Source organism: Ovis aries, chromosome 3 (assembly GCF_016772045.2).
Source record: "Ovis aries strain OAR_USU_Benz2616 breed Rambouillet chromosome 3, ARS-UI_Ramb_v3.0, whole genome shotgun sequence".
Classification (NCBI taxonomy): Eukaryota; Metazoa; Chordata; class Mammalia; order Artiodactyla; family Bovidae; genus Ovis; species Ovis aries.
This window is the reverse complement of record NC_056056.1, coordinates 219917845-219930216: the sequence shown is the minus strand read 5'-3', so window position 1 is coordinate 219930216 and position 12372 is coordinate 219917845. Positions and strand designations below refer to the sequence as shown.

General features: G+C 57.0%; 1 protein-coding gene across 5 annotated transcripts in view; it reads left to right on the top strand.

Annotated features, from left to right (window-relative positions):
* The window catches only part of SCUBE1 (signal peptide, CUB domain and EGF like domain containing 1), a 129113-nt gene that overhangs the window by 99590 nt on the left and 17151 nt on the right, over window positions 1–12372 (top strand). For all 5 annotated transcript variants that reach the window (XM_027966005.3, XM_042247848.2, XM_042247849.2 and 2 more), the window contains 5 exons: window positions 7857–7976; window positions 8339–8443; window positions 9402–9518; window positions 10119–10256; window positions 11505–11708. In XM_027966005.3, coding sequence (XP_027821806.3) covers window positions 7857–7976; window positions 8339–8443; window positions 9402–9518; window positions 10119–10256; window positions 11505–11708 — 684 coding nt within the window. The remainder of the gene's footprint in view (window positions 1–7856; window positions 7977–8338; window positions 8444–9401; window positions 9519–10118; window positions 10257–11504; window positions 11709–12372) is intronic.

Below are 12372 nucleotides of genomic sequence, written 5' to 3'. Positions count from 1 at the left end.
AGGCTTCCTAGAGCGGTCCAGAGGCTGCTACCCACCCCCACGCCCCCACTCACCCTCCACCCTCACCGTTCCCCCACCGCCCACGCTGGCCTCCCTGACCTCGAGGGCCCAGTGCCCATGTGCACAGGCTCTTCTCTCGGCCTGGAGGACTCGACTCCTTGCAAGAGTCTGCTGAGTGGGGCAGGGCGGGGGGCACTACCTGACCACAAACCCAGAGCAGAGCAGCAGCCAGCCCCGACTCTGTGCCCCCTCCCAACACTGCCCTCGCCTTTTTTCTCCCGTGGCACTTCACACCAGGCAGCCATTCTGTGTTCATCATGGTGCCTGCTGGGTGCTGTCAGTCGGTCCTCACTGAACGCACTCCACACACGCAGGCGGGTATTTTTGCTTGCCTTGTTCACTGCTGTCTTCCCAGCACCTGGGACAGAGCCTGGCAGCCGTGGGCCCTCAGCACATGCTGAGTGGATGCGGGACAGTGTCCAAGAATTGATGCCACCGCTCGGTACCTGAAGCCAAACAGCTGAATTTATTGCTCACTTCAGGAAGAATTGCCCCGCTGCCCAGACAGGGTCTTGCTGAGCAAAGCAAATCCTCTGGTTTTGTCTAGAGTCTAGGGGAAGAGCTTTCACGGGGTTGTGTTGGTCAGAGGCAGGATTAGGGGGTGTCAGTCTGAGGAGCACGCCTTTGCGGGGTGGAGCCTGGGTTGACTCTAGGCTCAGAAGCCTGAGCGCTCAGTGAACTGGCCAAGAGTTGGCTGACCTTGGTTGTCATCAATTGATAGGCTTTCCGAGGCGTGTCCACTGATAACGAGGGTCGTGTGAGGGCTGGTGTTTACCGGTGACCAGAGCTATCAGGTATAGGCTTTCTCTAGGAATATGAGGACATTTCTTTTTTCTTTTTAATTCTCAGTCTCCATTTTGGTCATCTCTCAGTCACAGCTGCAGGAAGGGCCACCAGGGCTTGTCCAGTAGACCTGGAGTGGGGAGACAGATGGTGTGACGGCAGGCATTCCTAGAAGGTCCTGGAAGGTCCTCCAGAACTGTGATTTAAGAATTCCCAGGGTGGACCTGGAAACCCGGTCCCCCCAGCTCCCACGCCCACAGTGCGCAGGCCGCTCTCTCCTGGAGCCTCCATGATGACTGTCCCACCTCTCCTCTGCTGTGAATCCAGCTTCAGAATCACAGGCACAGACTCCCCTGGTTGCCCAGAAGAAGTTTCCAGGTGGTATTGTTACCACAGCTACCCTCCATGCCATGCCCCAGGCTGGACTATTCGCCGCATCTCCCAAAGTGAGGGGCACACTTTTGATGACCACGGGAGCTGCCCAGTCCCAAGGGATGGGGCCAAGAGCCCCCGCGGCCCGCTTCACCGGGTCATATCATTACGTCTCTTGGAACGTGTTCTACCCTCGGAGGCTTTGCAAGGAGGCATCATTCGCTGAGGGTCCTGGGGAGTCATTCATTGTTACAGTCCAGAGCCCCGCAGGGCAGTTAGCTGAGGGCCTGGGGTGGCACCGTGAGTCAGACTTCTGTATGAGACACACGGTCAACCTCATGAAGCTGTAGGTATGCTGTCTGTGAGTGGCGTTGTGATAGATAGTCAAGATACATTGTGAGACAGCTGAATTGACCTCTCCCGGTCCAGGGGCATTTTACTTCTTTTTATGTATTGTCTACAAAGAGGATCATACTTAATTAGGTTTGTGTAGCGTACTTTGTGGCTTCCCTGGTAGCTCAGCTGGTGAAAAATCCGCCTGCAATGCAGGAGACCCCGGCTCGATTCCTGGGTCGGGAAGATCCCCTGGAGAACGGTTAGGTTACCTATTCCAGTGTTCGTGGGCTTCCTTGGTGGCTCAGACAGTAAAGAATCCACCTGCAATGCAGGAGACCTGGGTTCAATCCCTGGGTTGGGAAGATCCCCTGGAGGAGGGCATAGCAGCCCGCTCTAATATTCTTGCCTGGAGAATTCCCATGGACAGAGGAACCTGGTGGGCTACAGTCCATGGGGTTGCAAAGAGTCAGACACGACTGAGCGACTGAGCACAGCATACTTAACACCATTTTTCAATATTGGCTTCCCTAGCAATAGCTTGGGAGAACCGATTTAAAGAATCAGGCTGGTGGTTATCACTTAGTACAGCCTAGATCTAGATGAGCTATTATTTGCAAGGGAAACATGATGGGAGAAGTCAGAAATGCACACCCTTAGACACGCAATGTGGGGAAACGTGACCGAAGGAATGAGGAACAAGGGAATGCAAAAGCGTGTGTGGAAATCAGTGGCTGCAAACATCTAGGAGAATTTATTCCCGCGGTCTTAGGCACAAGCCTCCACCCTGCATAGCCATGGGCCAGTTCTGAGAATCTTGGGTAACAATCAGTTTCTGTGAACTGCTTTTGGAGGTTCTCTGAAAAACCTCAGACCTCTAAATGGGTGCTTTACAGTAAGTTCTGAAAAACGTTGTTTTTATTTTTCAAGAAAATTAGGGGTAATAAAGACCATGAAGTTTATGAGTAATTCATGAATAACTTTCCCAGTGAAATGCATCTATATGTTGCTAAGTACATTAGTTTAAATATCCCAAATAAGGAATTTGGGGATAATATTTTGATAATATTTCAGTGCTGTTTTTTTTTTTTTTCAACAAGAGCCTATTTCAATTCATCCAGAAAGTAAATATACTATTCAGTTCAATTCAGTCGCTCAGTCGTGTCTGACTCTTTGCGACCCCATGATCCACAGCACGCCAGGCCTCCCTGTCCATCACCAACTCCCGGAGTTCACTCAGAGTCGGTGATGCCATCCAGCCATCTCATCCTCTGTCGTCCCCTTCTCCTCCTGCCCCCAATCCCTCTCAGCATCAGAGTCTTTTCCAATGAGTCAACTCTTCACATGAGGTGGCCGAAGTACTGGAGTTTCAGCGTTAGCATCCTTCTTTCCAAAGAACACCCAGGACTGATCTCCTTCAGAATGGACTGGTTGGATCTCCTTGCAATCCAAGGGACTCTCAAGAGTCTTCTCTAAAACCACAGTTCAAAAGCATCAATTCTTCTGTGTTCAGCTTTCTTCACAGTCCAACTCTCCCATCCATACATGACCACTGGAAAACCATAGCCTTGACTAGATGGACCTTTGTTGGCAAAGTAATGTCTCTGCTTTTGAATATGCTATCTAGGTTGGTCATAACTTTCCTTCCAAGGAGTAAGCGTCTTTTAATCTCATGGCTGCAGTCGCCATCTGCAGTGATTTTGGAGCCCCCCCCCCCAAATTACATGTATTTGTGGCCATGAAGTGTATGTGCAGATGCTCAGAGGGCCCCTGAGGGGGTGGTTCCAGTCCGGGTCCTATCTTTACACTTTCCCCAGGATTCTGACAGTCGCAGCCACACCATGGCCTGGCCATGTCCTCTCCCCTGGAAGAGCCTCGCACCCACACTGCCTCATTGCCACCACCAGTCTGTCCCTACAAGGAAGGAAGCGTGGTCTTAGGACGATGCTAGCAGACACCTGTGGGAGCTGGTCTGGTGGTCCCAGGGGTCTCCTGGCTCCACCGGGTGTCATCCCTCATGGGTCTTAAAAGGTGATTGCTCGCCCTGCTCCCTGGCAGAGTAGGAGGCCAGACACAGTGTGTGGTGGAACCCGTGGTCCCCTTGGTCCTTGCCCGAGGACTTTGGCCTGAGCAGCATCATCGAGTGACGATCCGAAAAACATTTCCTCTAACATCCATTGAAGGCGGGAGGAGAAGGGGATGACAGAGGATGAGATGGTTGGATGGCATCACCAACTCGACGGACATGAGTTTGAGTAAACTCTGGGAGTTGGTGATGGACAAGGAAGCCTGGCGTGGTACAATCCATGGGGTCAAAAAGAGTCAGACACAACTGAGCGACTGAACTGAACTGGACATGCATGAATCCTCCAGCCTGGAGGGGCTCTGACTGGCTCTAAGCCTGAACCTGCAGCCTCTCTAACGTGTTAAGTTCCTAAACAGAAAAGGCAAAGATACACACAGGTGGATGCATGCCACCTTAGGATGCTCTGAAAACAGAGAGGTTTCCTGCCCATAATCAGAGATGGACGTTCAGTTCAGTTCAGTTCAGTTGCTCAGTCGTGTCCGACTCCTTTGGACCCCATGGACTGCAGCACGCCAGGCCTCCCTGTCCATCACCAACTCCCAGAGTTTACTCACACTCATGTCCATTGAATCGGTGATGCCATCCAACCATCTCATCCTCTGTCGTCCCCTTCTCCTCCTGCCTTCAATCTTTCCCAGCCTCAGGGTCTTTTCCAGTGAGTCAGTTCTTTGCATCAGGTGGCCAAAGGATTGGAGTTTCAGCCTCAGCACGAGTCCTTCCAATGAGTATTCAGGGTTGGTTTCCTTCAGGATGGCCTGGATATGACTCTCAGGGTGTCTTCATTTTTATTCCTAAGTCCTATCGGCAAAACAGTGTTAAGCTGGGATTCGATGTGGAGCATCCACAAGGTCTGTTCTGTGTATGAATCCTTGGGGAGTACAGACACACGAAGGTGAGTGTCTCCTCCAGGAAGGGCTAGGAGAGGGAATTCCCTGTGGTCCAGGGGTTAGGACTTGGCTGTTTCACTGCTGTGGCCCAGCTTCAGCACTTGGTCAGGAACTAAGATCCCAAAAGCCTTGCAATGAGGCTGAGAAAAAGAATAGGTACAAGAGTTGCTCAATGGCGGTGTGAGGAACCAGACACCATAAGGACTTCACTGACAAGCAGAAAAAGTACGGGAGGGATCGTGCTACCTATGGTTCCTTCAGACTTGAAGGCGGTTCTAGTACAAGGGCCGAAGACGTTCCGACTACTTTATCCCAGGCTGTGATTGTTCTGAGGCAGCGGGGACAAGCTTTCCTCACAGATGCGTCCTGCATTGTTGAGTTTGTCCCAAGAGCCTGGCCTAATTTTTGCATGTTGACACAAAAATAAAAAAAGAAAGGTTTATAGTAATCTGGGCTCTTCTTGGGCTCTTCTCCAGTTGCTGTGGCAAGTTTGCCCCAAGGATTCTGTTTTTTGATCATACGTAAGAGAGGTATGTTAAGGCTCCCATCGGCGATGATCTGAGTCAGGGGGAGGAAGATTTTCTGAGACTTCAAAAAATAAAACCCCTCAGGTGTCTTTCAGCTGCCAGCTCCATTTGCAGTGTAGGTCCCCCCCCCCTACACACACACACACACATGCCAGGGCTTTGACGCAGGGAAAGGAGGCTCATCTGATGACGATCCCAGAGGAGCAGGTGCAGGCTGGGACTCAGGAAAGAGCTGACGATGGTTAGAAAGGCCCACCTCTGAGTGGTTTTAATAAACCAAAGCAAATCAAGTTCATGTCCCCTCAAGCCTCCTGCCGCTCCCAAATTTTCAAATATGCCTCTTCCCTGCCTTCTGTCATATTCTCTCACAACCAGGTATTCTTACTTTAAGGCAAATGTACATTTTTCCTCCTCTTTAATTTATTACTTTTTGGGGGGGGGGGCTCCAAAATCACTGCAGATGGTGACTGCAGCCATGAAATTAAAATACACTTGCTCCTTGGAAGAAAAGTTATGACCAACCTATACAGCATATTAAAAAGCAGAGACATTACTTTGCCAACAAAGGTCTGTCTAGTCAAATTATGGTTTTCCCTGTGGTCATGTATGGATGTGAGAGTTGGACAATAAAGAAAGCTGAGCACCGAAGAACTGATGCTTTTGAACTGTGGTGTTGGAGAAGACTCTTGAGAGTCCCTTGGACTGCAAGGAGATCCAACCAGTCCATCCCAAAAGAAATCAGTCCTGAATATTCATTGGAAGGACTGATGCTGAAGCTGAAACTTCAATACTTTGACCACTTGATGCAAAGAGCTGACTCATTTGAAAAGACCCTGATGCTGGGAAAGATTGAGGGCAGGAGGAGAAGGGGACGACAGAGGATGAGATGGTTGGATGGCATCACTGACTCGATGGACGTGAGTTTGGGTAAACTCTGGGAGTTGGTGATGGACAGGGATGCCTGGAGTACTGCAGTCCATGGGGTCACAAAGAGTCAGACACGACTGAGTGACTAAACTGAACTGAACTGAACTGACTTTGCCTTCCCTCTTGTTTTTTGTGTGCTGTGCTAAGTTGCTTCAGTCATGTCCGACTCTTTGCAACCGTATGGACTATTACCCACCAGGCTCCTCAGTCCATTGGATTCTCCAAGCAAGAATACTAGAGTGGGTTGCCATGCGCTTCTCCAGGGGATTTTCCCAACCCAGGGAGAGAACCTGTGTCTCTTGTGTCTGCTGCATTGGCAGGCAGGTTCTTTACCCCTAGCACCACCTGGGAAGCGACTTTAAACATCTTTCTGAGGGTTTCCATGTTCTGAGATGGTTAAGATGGATGGTAGGCATGGTGGAGTCAGATCTCCCCTGCATGAGAGCTGAGCAAGCTAGCCCGGCCCTGTTCTGTGGGCACCCACAGGAGACATTAGACCCCCAGATCAGAGTTCGACGGTCTCTGAGCCCGCAGCTCAGCAAGCAGCCCCCTAGGTCTCATCCACCCAGAGGATGCTATGCAGACAGGGAGCTTGCATCCCAGCTGAAGGACACCCAGCTTGGGGAACTCATCACTCACTATTACAGTGAACGGAAGCCAGGCTGCTCTTGTCTGGAGGGAGATGAGACCTTACTCCTAGAGGTTGCTCACTGCAAACGAACCCCCGAGAAATGGCCCTGGAAAAGATCCGGCAGTGCTCTGCGTCCTTCGTGCCCCACAAGGATGTGCGGGCACGTGCAGGGCAGGGGCGGTGGCCCCCCGCACACAGGAAAGCCGTGTGGTTCATCTGCAGTTCTTGACGACCCCCTCTAGGAAGTCGGAGCAAGTACAGGGGACTGCTAGGGGTTGATGTCTGCCTTGGAAGGTTGGGGGTGGATGGTCGTCCTCTGTTTCTTAACCAGAGAGAACACTGGCTCGTCCAGCGGCCCTTTCTGTTTGGATTATCTGCAGGTGTTTTTGTTCATAGCTTCTTGATTCTTTGGGAACAGGGGACTTCTGGTCTTGTGTTTATTGGGGGGCTGGATGTTTTATCTGGAGAGCCATGAGTCTGTTTTTATTTCTAGATGGTTTACCTTCTAAGACTCCTTTTGAAAATGTTTAGTCACATGTTGAAGCTCATCCAAACTGGCAATTCCCCACTGCAGTGTCTTAATCCAGCTGGGTCTCCTGTGTCCACCCGTTCTCGGGGCGACCCCACCACTGATGGTGGACTCAGACGGTGACTCTCCCAGAGGCAGGTGTCACCGATCAATTCTAGAAGGTCCTATGAGACCAGTTCTCATGTCTACCTTGCCTATAGAACTGTCAGTCTTTTTCCTAGGGGTCTGGGTAAAATGTTTTATCCTCAAAAGATAAACACGTGAGAAACTCTGAAGAGCTCAGTTCAGGACATCTTCAAACACCTAGTGGATGTGTCTGGGGTCTGCCCCAGAGAGGGGTTCCCAGTGGCCCTCCCGTGTTTCGAGGTCGGTCACTACCAAGAAGCCCATGTCCATTTTCAGCCATTCCTTTCCCCAGGTGGGCAGGGACCGCTGCTGGAGAGGGTCCAACCCCGCCCTCAGGTCTGGGCACACAGTGTGACCCTTCTCGCAGATAGCGTGGACTGGGGTCGGGGGAGCGCGCCTCTCCCTGGGCCCAGTGTCCTCCTGCATCCAAATGGATGTGGACTCTGCCGTTTCGCAGCCCCCTCCCACCAAGACGGTCTGGCCAGGGCACCGACGGGCGGCGGGAGTTCCTCTTGGTTCACGCTCAGGGGCCTGCCGGCTCCTGAAGGCCTTCCCCGGCCCCTCAAGCCCTCTCGTGTGTCTTCCTTCTCCCCAGAGACGGGCAGGTGCCTCTCCCGGGCCAAGGCCTCACCCCCGGCCCAGCTGTCCTGCGGCAAGGTGGGCGGTGTGGAGAGCTGCTCCCTTGCCTGCCCCGGCCACACACTCTTCACGCCAGGTAACTGAGGCTGTCCCAGGGAAGGGGCGGCGGAGAGGGGGGCAGGGCTCTGTCCCCCCGGGATCCAGCCCCCGCTCCCTGCTGCTCTCTGAGAAAGGACCCCAACAGAGGACCCCCGGCCCTGGTCACTGAGTGGTCCTGGGCAGCTGTCTGGCTTTCTGGGGGCCACAGCGTCCTCCTCAAAAGCACAGTGGTCTCGTTCCTGCCCAGACACTTAGCCTGTGGTCGTGGAGCAGGAATGACCGGACGTAAGGGTCAGTCCCGACCGTCCTTGTATTTAGTGACCCCCCGGAGGCCCCTAGGGTCTGGGGTGCTGGGAGAGAGGGGCACCCAGACCCGCTTCACCACTGGCCTCTCCGCAGACTCGGACAACAGCTACAGCCTGAGCTGCGGTGTCCCCAGCCTCCAGGGCAAGGCGCTCCAGAAACGCAACGTCACTAGCTCCAGCGCCGGGCCCAGCTGCTCAGGTAGAGTCCCCAGCCTGTCTAGGCTGCAGCTCACCCGCGTGACCCGGCACCAGCAGGGTCATGGAGGGGTCACCAGCAGGGTCACCAGCGGAGGGGCACAGCCCGGGAAGGTCTCCCGACCTGGCACCTGCCCCGTATGGCTCAGGGTGCTGGGGAGCTCAGAGCAGGGCCAGGACCCAGAAGCGGCCAGTCTGCAGGCCAAGGCCCAGCCCAGGGCCTGTGCACCACCGAAGGGCCTGCCCGCCTCTGAGGCTCTGGGCCATGGATCCAGTGAGTGCTATGAGTCTGGATCTCAGATTCTGTTTCAGGGAAATGAGTCACATGTGCTGTGACATGAGGTTGTACAAGCTCCCGGAGTCGGGGCTCTGCTGGGAGACCCCGTCCCAGGAGTTCCAGAAACACACACGCTCTTGGCCCCCGGGGCGCAGCCAGCTCCCCACAGCTGGAGGTGGTGCTTCGGCAGCCCTCCCTGTTCGGGATGCTGGACTCAGTGACATGTCTGATGCATACGCCGTGTGACGCCAAGCTGCCGTGGCTCCAGGAGTCTTTACCGTGGGCTCTGTGAGCTGCTCTCGGAAGGAGTCAGGGCTCTGCGCATCTGCGTCATTTCCAGGCCCCTCCCTCCCGTGCTCCCCTCTCCCGCGTGTGCTGCCCCTTTTCCCAAAGGCACGAGCCACGTAAACTCGCTCTGGTGATGAGGGAGAAGGCGGGAGGCTTGCCTTTCTTCCTCCGCAGACCTCTGGCTGGCTGACCTCTGGCTTGAGCTCGGCCCCACCGTCCACACTCTCACTTTCTCAGGGAGAGACGTCAGCCTGCAGAGGTCCCCACCCCCAGCTCCCAGGGGACACGGCACCCCCAGTGGGCCCCTTCACCCTCAGGCCCTCCCCCTCTGCCGTGCCTGGGCCCCTCCACCCCCCTGTCCACGGAGAGGCCACCACTGGGTGTGGGCTTTCCCCAGGTGCCCCCACCGCCCTCATCAGGCAGAAGGCACGCTTCAAGATCCGAGACGCCAAGTGCCGCCTCCGGCCCCGAAGCCGGGAGCCAGCCAAGGAGGCCCCGAGGCAGCTGCTGCTGGGTGAGTGGGCCGTCCCAGTGCCAGCCCATGTGGCGGGCAGTGGGGCCCTCGGGGCCCCCCTGGTGCCCTGCAGACCGCGGTGGTGTCCCTGGGGATGAAAGCCAGCATGCCAGCAGATGACCATCCCCACGGCCCCTCTCTCCACCTCACCCCGGGGTTCAGCGAGCTCCCCCCAGAGCGAGGCTTTCTGCCGGCTCATGTCCAAGTGGAAGGAGCCCTTTCTTGAATGAAGGTGGCCAAGAAGGGCGTTCCAGGCAGGGGACCTCCACGGGGAAAGCCAGAGAGCAGGGCCAAAACAAAGCACGCCAGCTCTGTTTGCTGAAACCTAACAAAGCCGGGCGCTCGGCAGGCCTAACCTGGGCCAGGTCACCCCAAGCTGGGGATGCACGGCCTCACTAAGGGAGACGCTCCAGGGGCCCCACGGGCAGCGCTGTGAGGGCCTCGATGGGGTGGGTACAGGGTTCCGTCCCCCAGGGCCCATCCTGAGACCCTGGCCTTCTCCAGCCTGTGTGCCCATCTGAGCCTGGACTCTTAGGCAAGGTGGGACCCCCGCTCCCCGCCCCCTGCCACCTTTTCCACAGTGGCCCCTTCCTTGTCCAGAAAACTGCCACCTGACCTTTGTGACCCTCAAGTGTGACTCCTCCAAGAAGAGGCGCCGCGGCCGAAAGTCTCCATCCAAGGAGGTGACCCACATCACGGCCGAGTTCGAGGTGGAAACAAAGGTGGAAGAGGCCTCAGGTGGGTGAGGGGTCCCCTCGCGAGGTGCTGAGAGCCTCCACGAGGACGGCAGACGGGGAGGGCAGGTGGGGATCCGCTGGGCCTGAAGCCAGGCCCCCACTCCAGCCACGATGGCTCCCGGATGTGGAGGCTGGCCAGGCAGGCGGGGGAGCTGGCCCCAGCAGTGGGGCCTCAAAGCAGCTGCGCAGCCCAGGGTGGAGAAGGAGGCCGGGGCCGCAGCAGGAGCAGGCCTGGGGCTGCAGGGAGGGCCACGCCACCTCTCCCCTCCCTTCTGTCCTCACCCGGGCCAGGCAGGTCCTCCCCAGGACCGCGAACCCAGCACCAGTCTCTCCCAGGTTCCAGAAGGGGCCTTGTGGTCTGGACTGTGTTCCTCATTTTCCTCCGCGCTGTAAATGAGTGTTGAGCTGTGACAGAGGAGCGGAGGTCTTTGAGCAAGTGTGTGCAGGGCATGCCTGGCCCTGGACGCTACAGAAACAGGGGACAAACCCTGGTCCCCATGCTGGCGGCACCGCCAGTCATGGAGGGGGCAGGGAGGGGGCACACACCCACCCAGGGCCAAGGGAGACCCTGGATGGTGGGCGTGTAAGAACGAACGGGGTGCAGTGCTCAGGGCCCTCCCCAAGAGAGGGGCCCCAGGACCCCCAAGATGCAGTGCCATCTGGACCAGGACCTAAAATCACAGTTCACCAAGTGGGAGCAGGTGGCAGGGATGGTGTTTAGGTGGAGGGAATAGAAGAGGCCCAGAGGCAGAGAGAGCAGGGGGTGTTCAGGAGATGCGGCGCGGGGAAGGGCGGCCAGAAGCAGGAGTTCACGGCAAGTCTGAGTGCGGGGCATCAAGGCTAGCAAGGCACAGGGCTCCAGGCCACGAGGGGCCCCGGGTTCAAGGTCGGAGGGCTGTAATGCTGTGCTGGAGACAGAGGCAGCCTCACGGGTGTTGGTGTGGCTGGAGGGGCTCCCATGAGGGTGCTGTGCCCGGTGAGGGAAGATGCATCGCAGTGGCAGAAGTCTGCCCGCTTCTCAGATCTGCTTCGGGGCCTCGAACTGCTCACACCTCTCGGAGCCTGGGTCCCCAGCCTGTCAGACGTTCCAGCCCTCCCGCGCCCCTCTCCAGCACTGCTGCTGCTGCTGCTTCGGGAAAGCTCCCCGAGCAGAGGCCCAGCTGCCCCCACATCTGGCGGAGGGGGGCATGTGGTGGCAGAGGCCTCTCCCGGGGGAGGTGGCGAGCCTGGGTCTCGCCCGCCCCTGCAGACACCTGTGAGGCCGACTGCGTGCGGAGGCGAGCGGAGCAGAGCCTGCAGGCCGCCGTCAAGACCCTGCGGAAGTCCCTGAGCCGGCAGCACTTCTCCGTGCAGGTCGCGGGCACGGAGTACGAGCTGGCCCAGCGGCCGGCCAAGGCCCCAGAGGGCCCGGGGACCTGCGGCCCCGGCCACGCGCCGCAGGACGGCAAATGCGGTGAGTCCCTGCCCGTCACCTGCAGTCTACCTCTGTCCATCCAGCCCAGGTCACAGCTCACAGGGGAGACAGACACATTGGGAGGGGACGGGGGACAAGGAGGCCCCCCAAGGGAAGCACTTAGATGCGATGGCTGGTGTTAGATAGCAACCCCCGCCCCCGGAGGGCAGGCAGGAAGAGCAAGGTCAGCAAGGCCCCCGCCAAGGGGCATGGAGGGTGTGGGGCCAGTGTGAGTGGCTAGAGGAGGCTTCCCGGAGGAGGCGCGTGGGAGCCAAGGGCAGAGGAGGAGCCCGGCAGAGATGCCTGTGAGGCTGAGGGCTTCCGGGGGGGCGGCCACGCTGCAAGGAGCAAGGGGGGCGCCCGGCCACAGCAGGCCCAGGACAGGCAGCCAGGTCTCGTGAAAGAGGCTGGTGACCAGTGCCCCTAGCGATCAGTGCCCCAGAACCGGCGAATCAAGTCAGGGACGGTTTTAGAACCAGCTGCAGGGAGCTAGGAGGTGAACCCAGCAAGAGTCCTTGTTCTAGCGGGGTCCACGGTTACATGGGAAAGAAGGCAGGCAGCCAGCAGGCAAACACACCCTCAGGACAGAGTAGGGCCTGGCTGCCCCGGGGCGGCCCTGGGCGCCGTGGGATGATGCTCTGGACCGTACCGAGTGGGCGCAGCC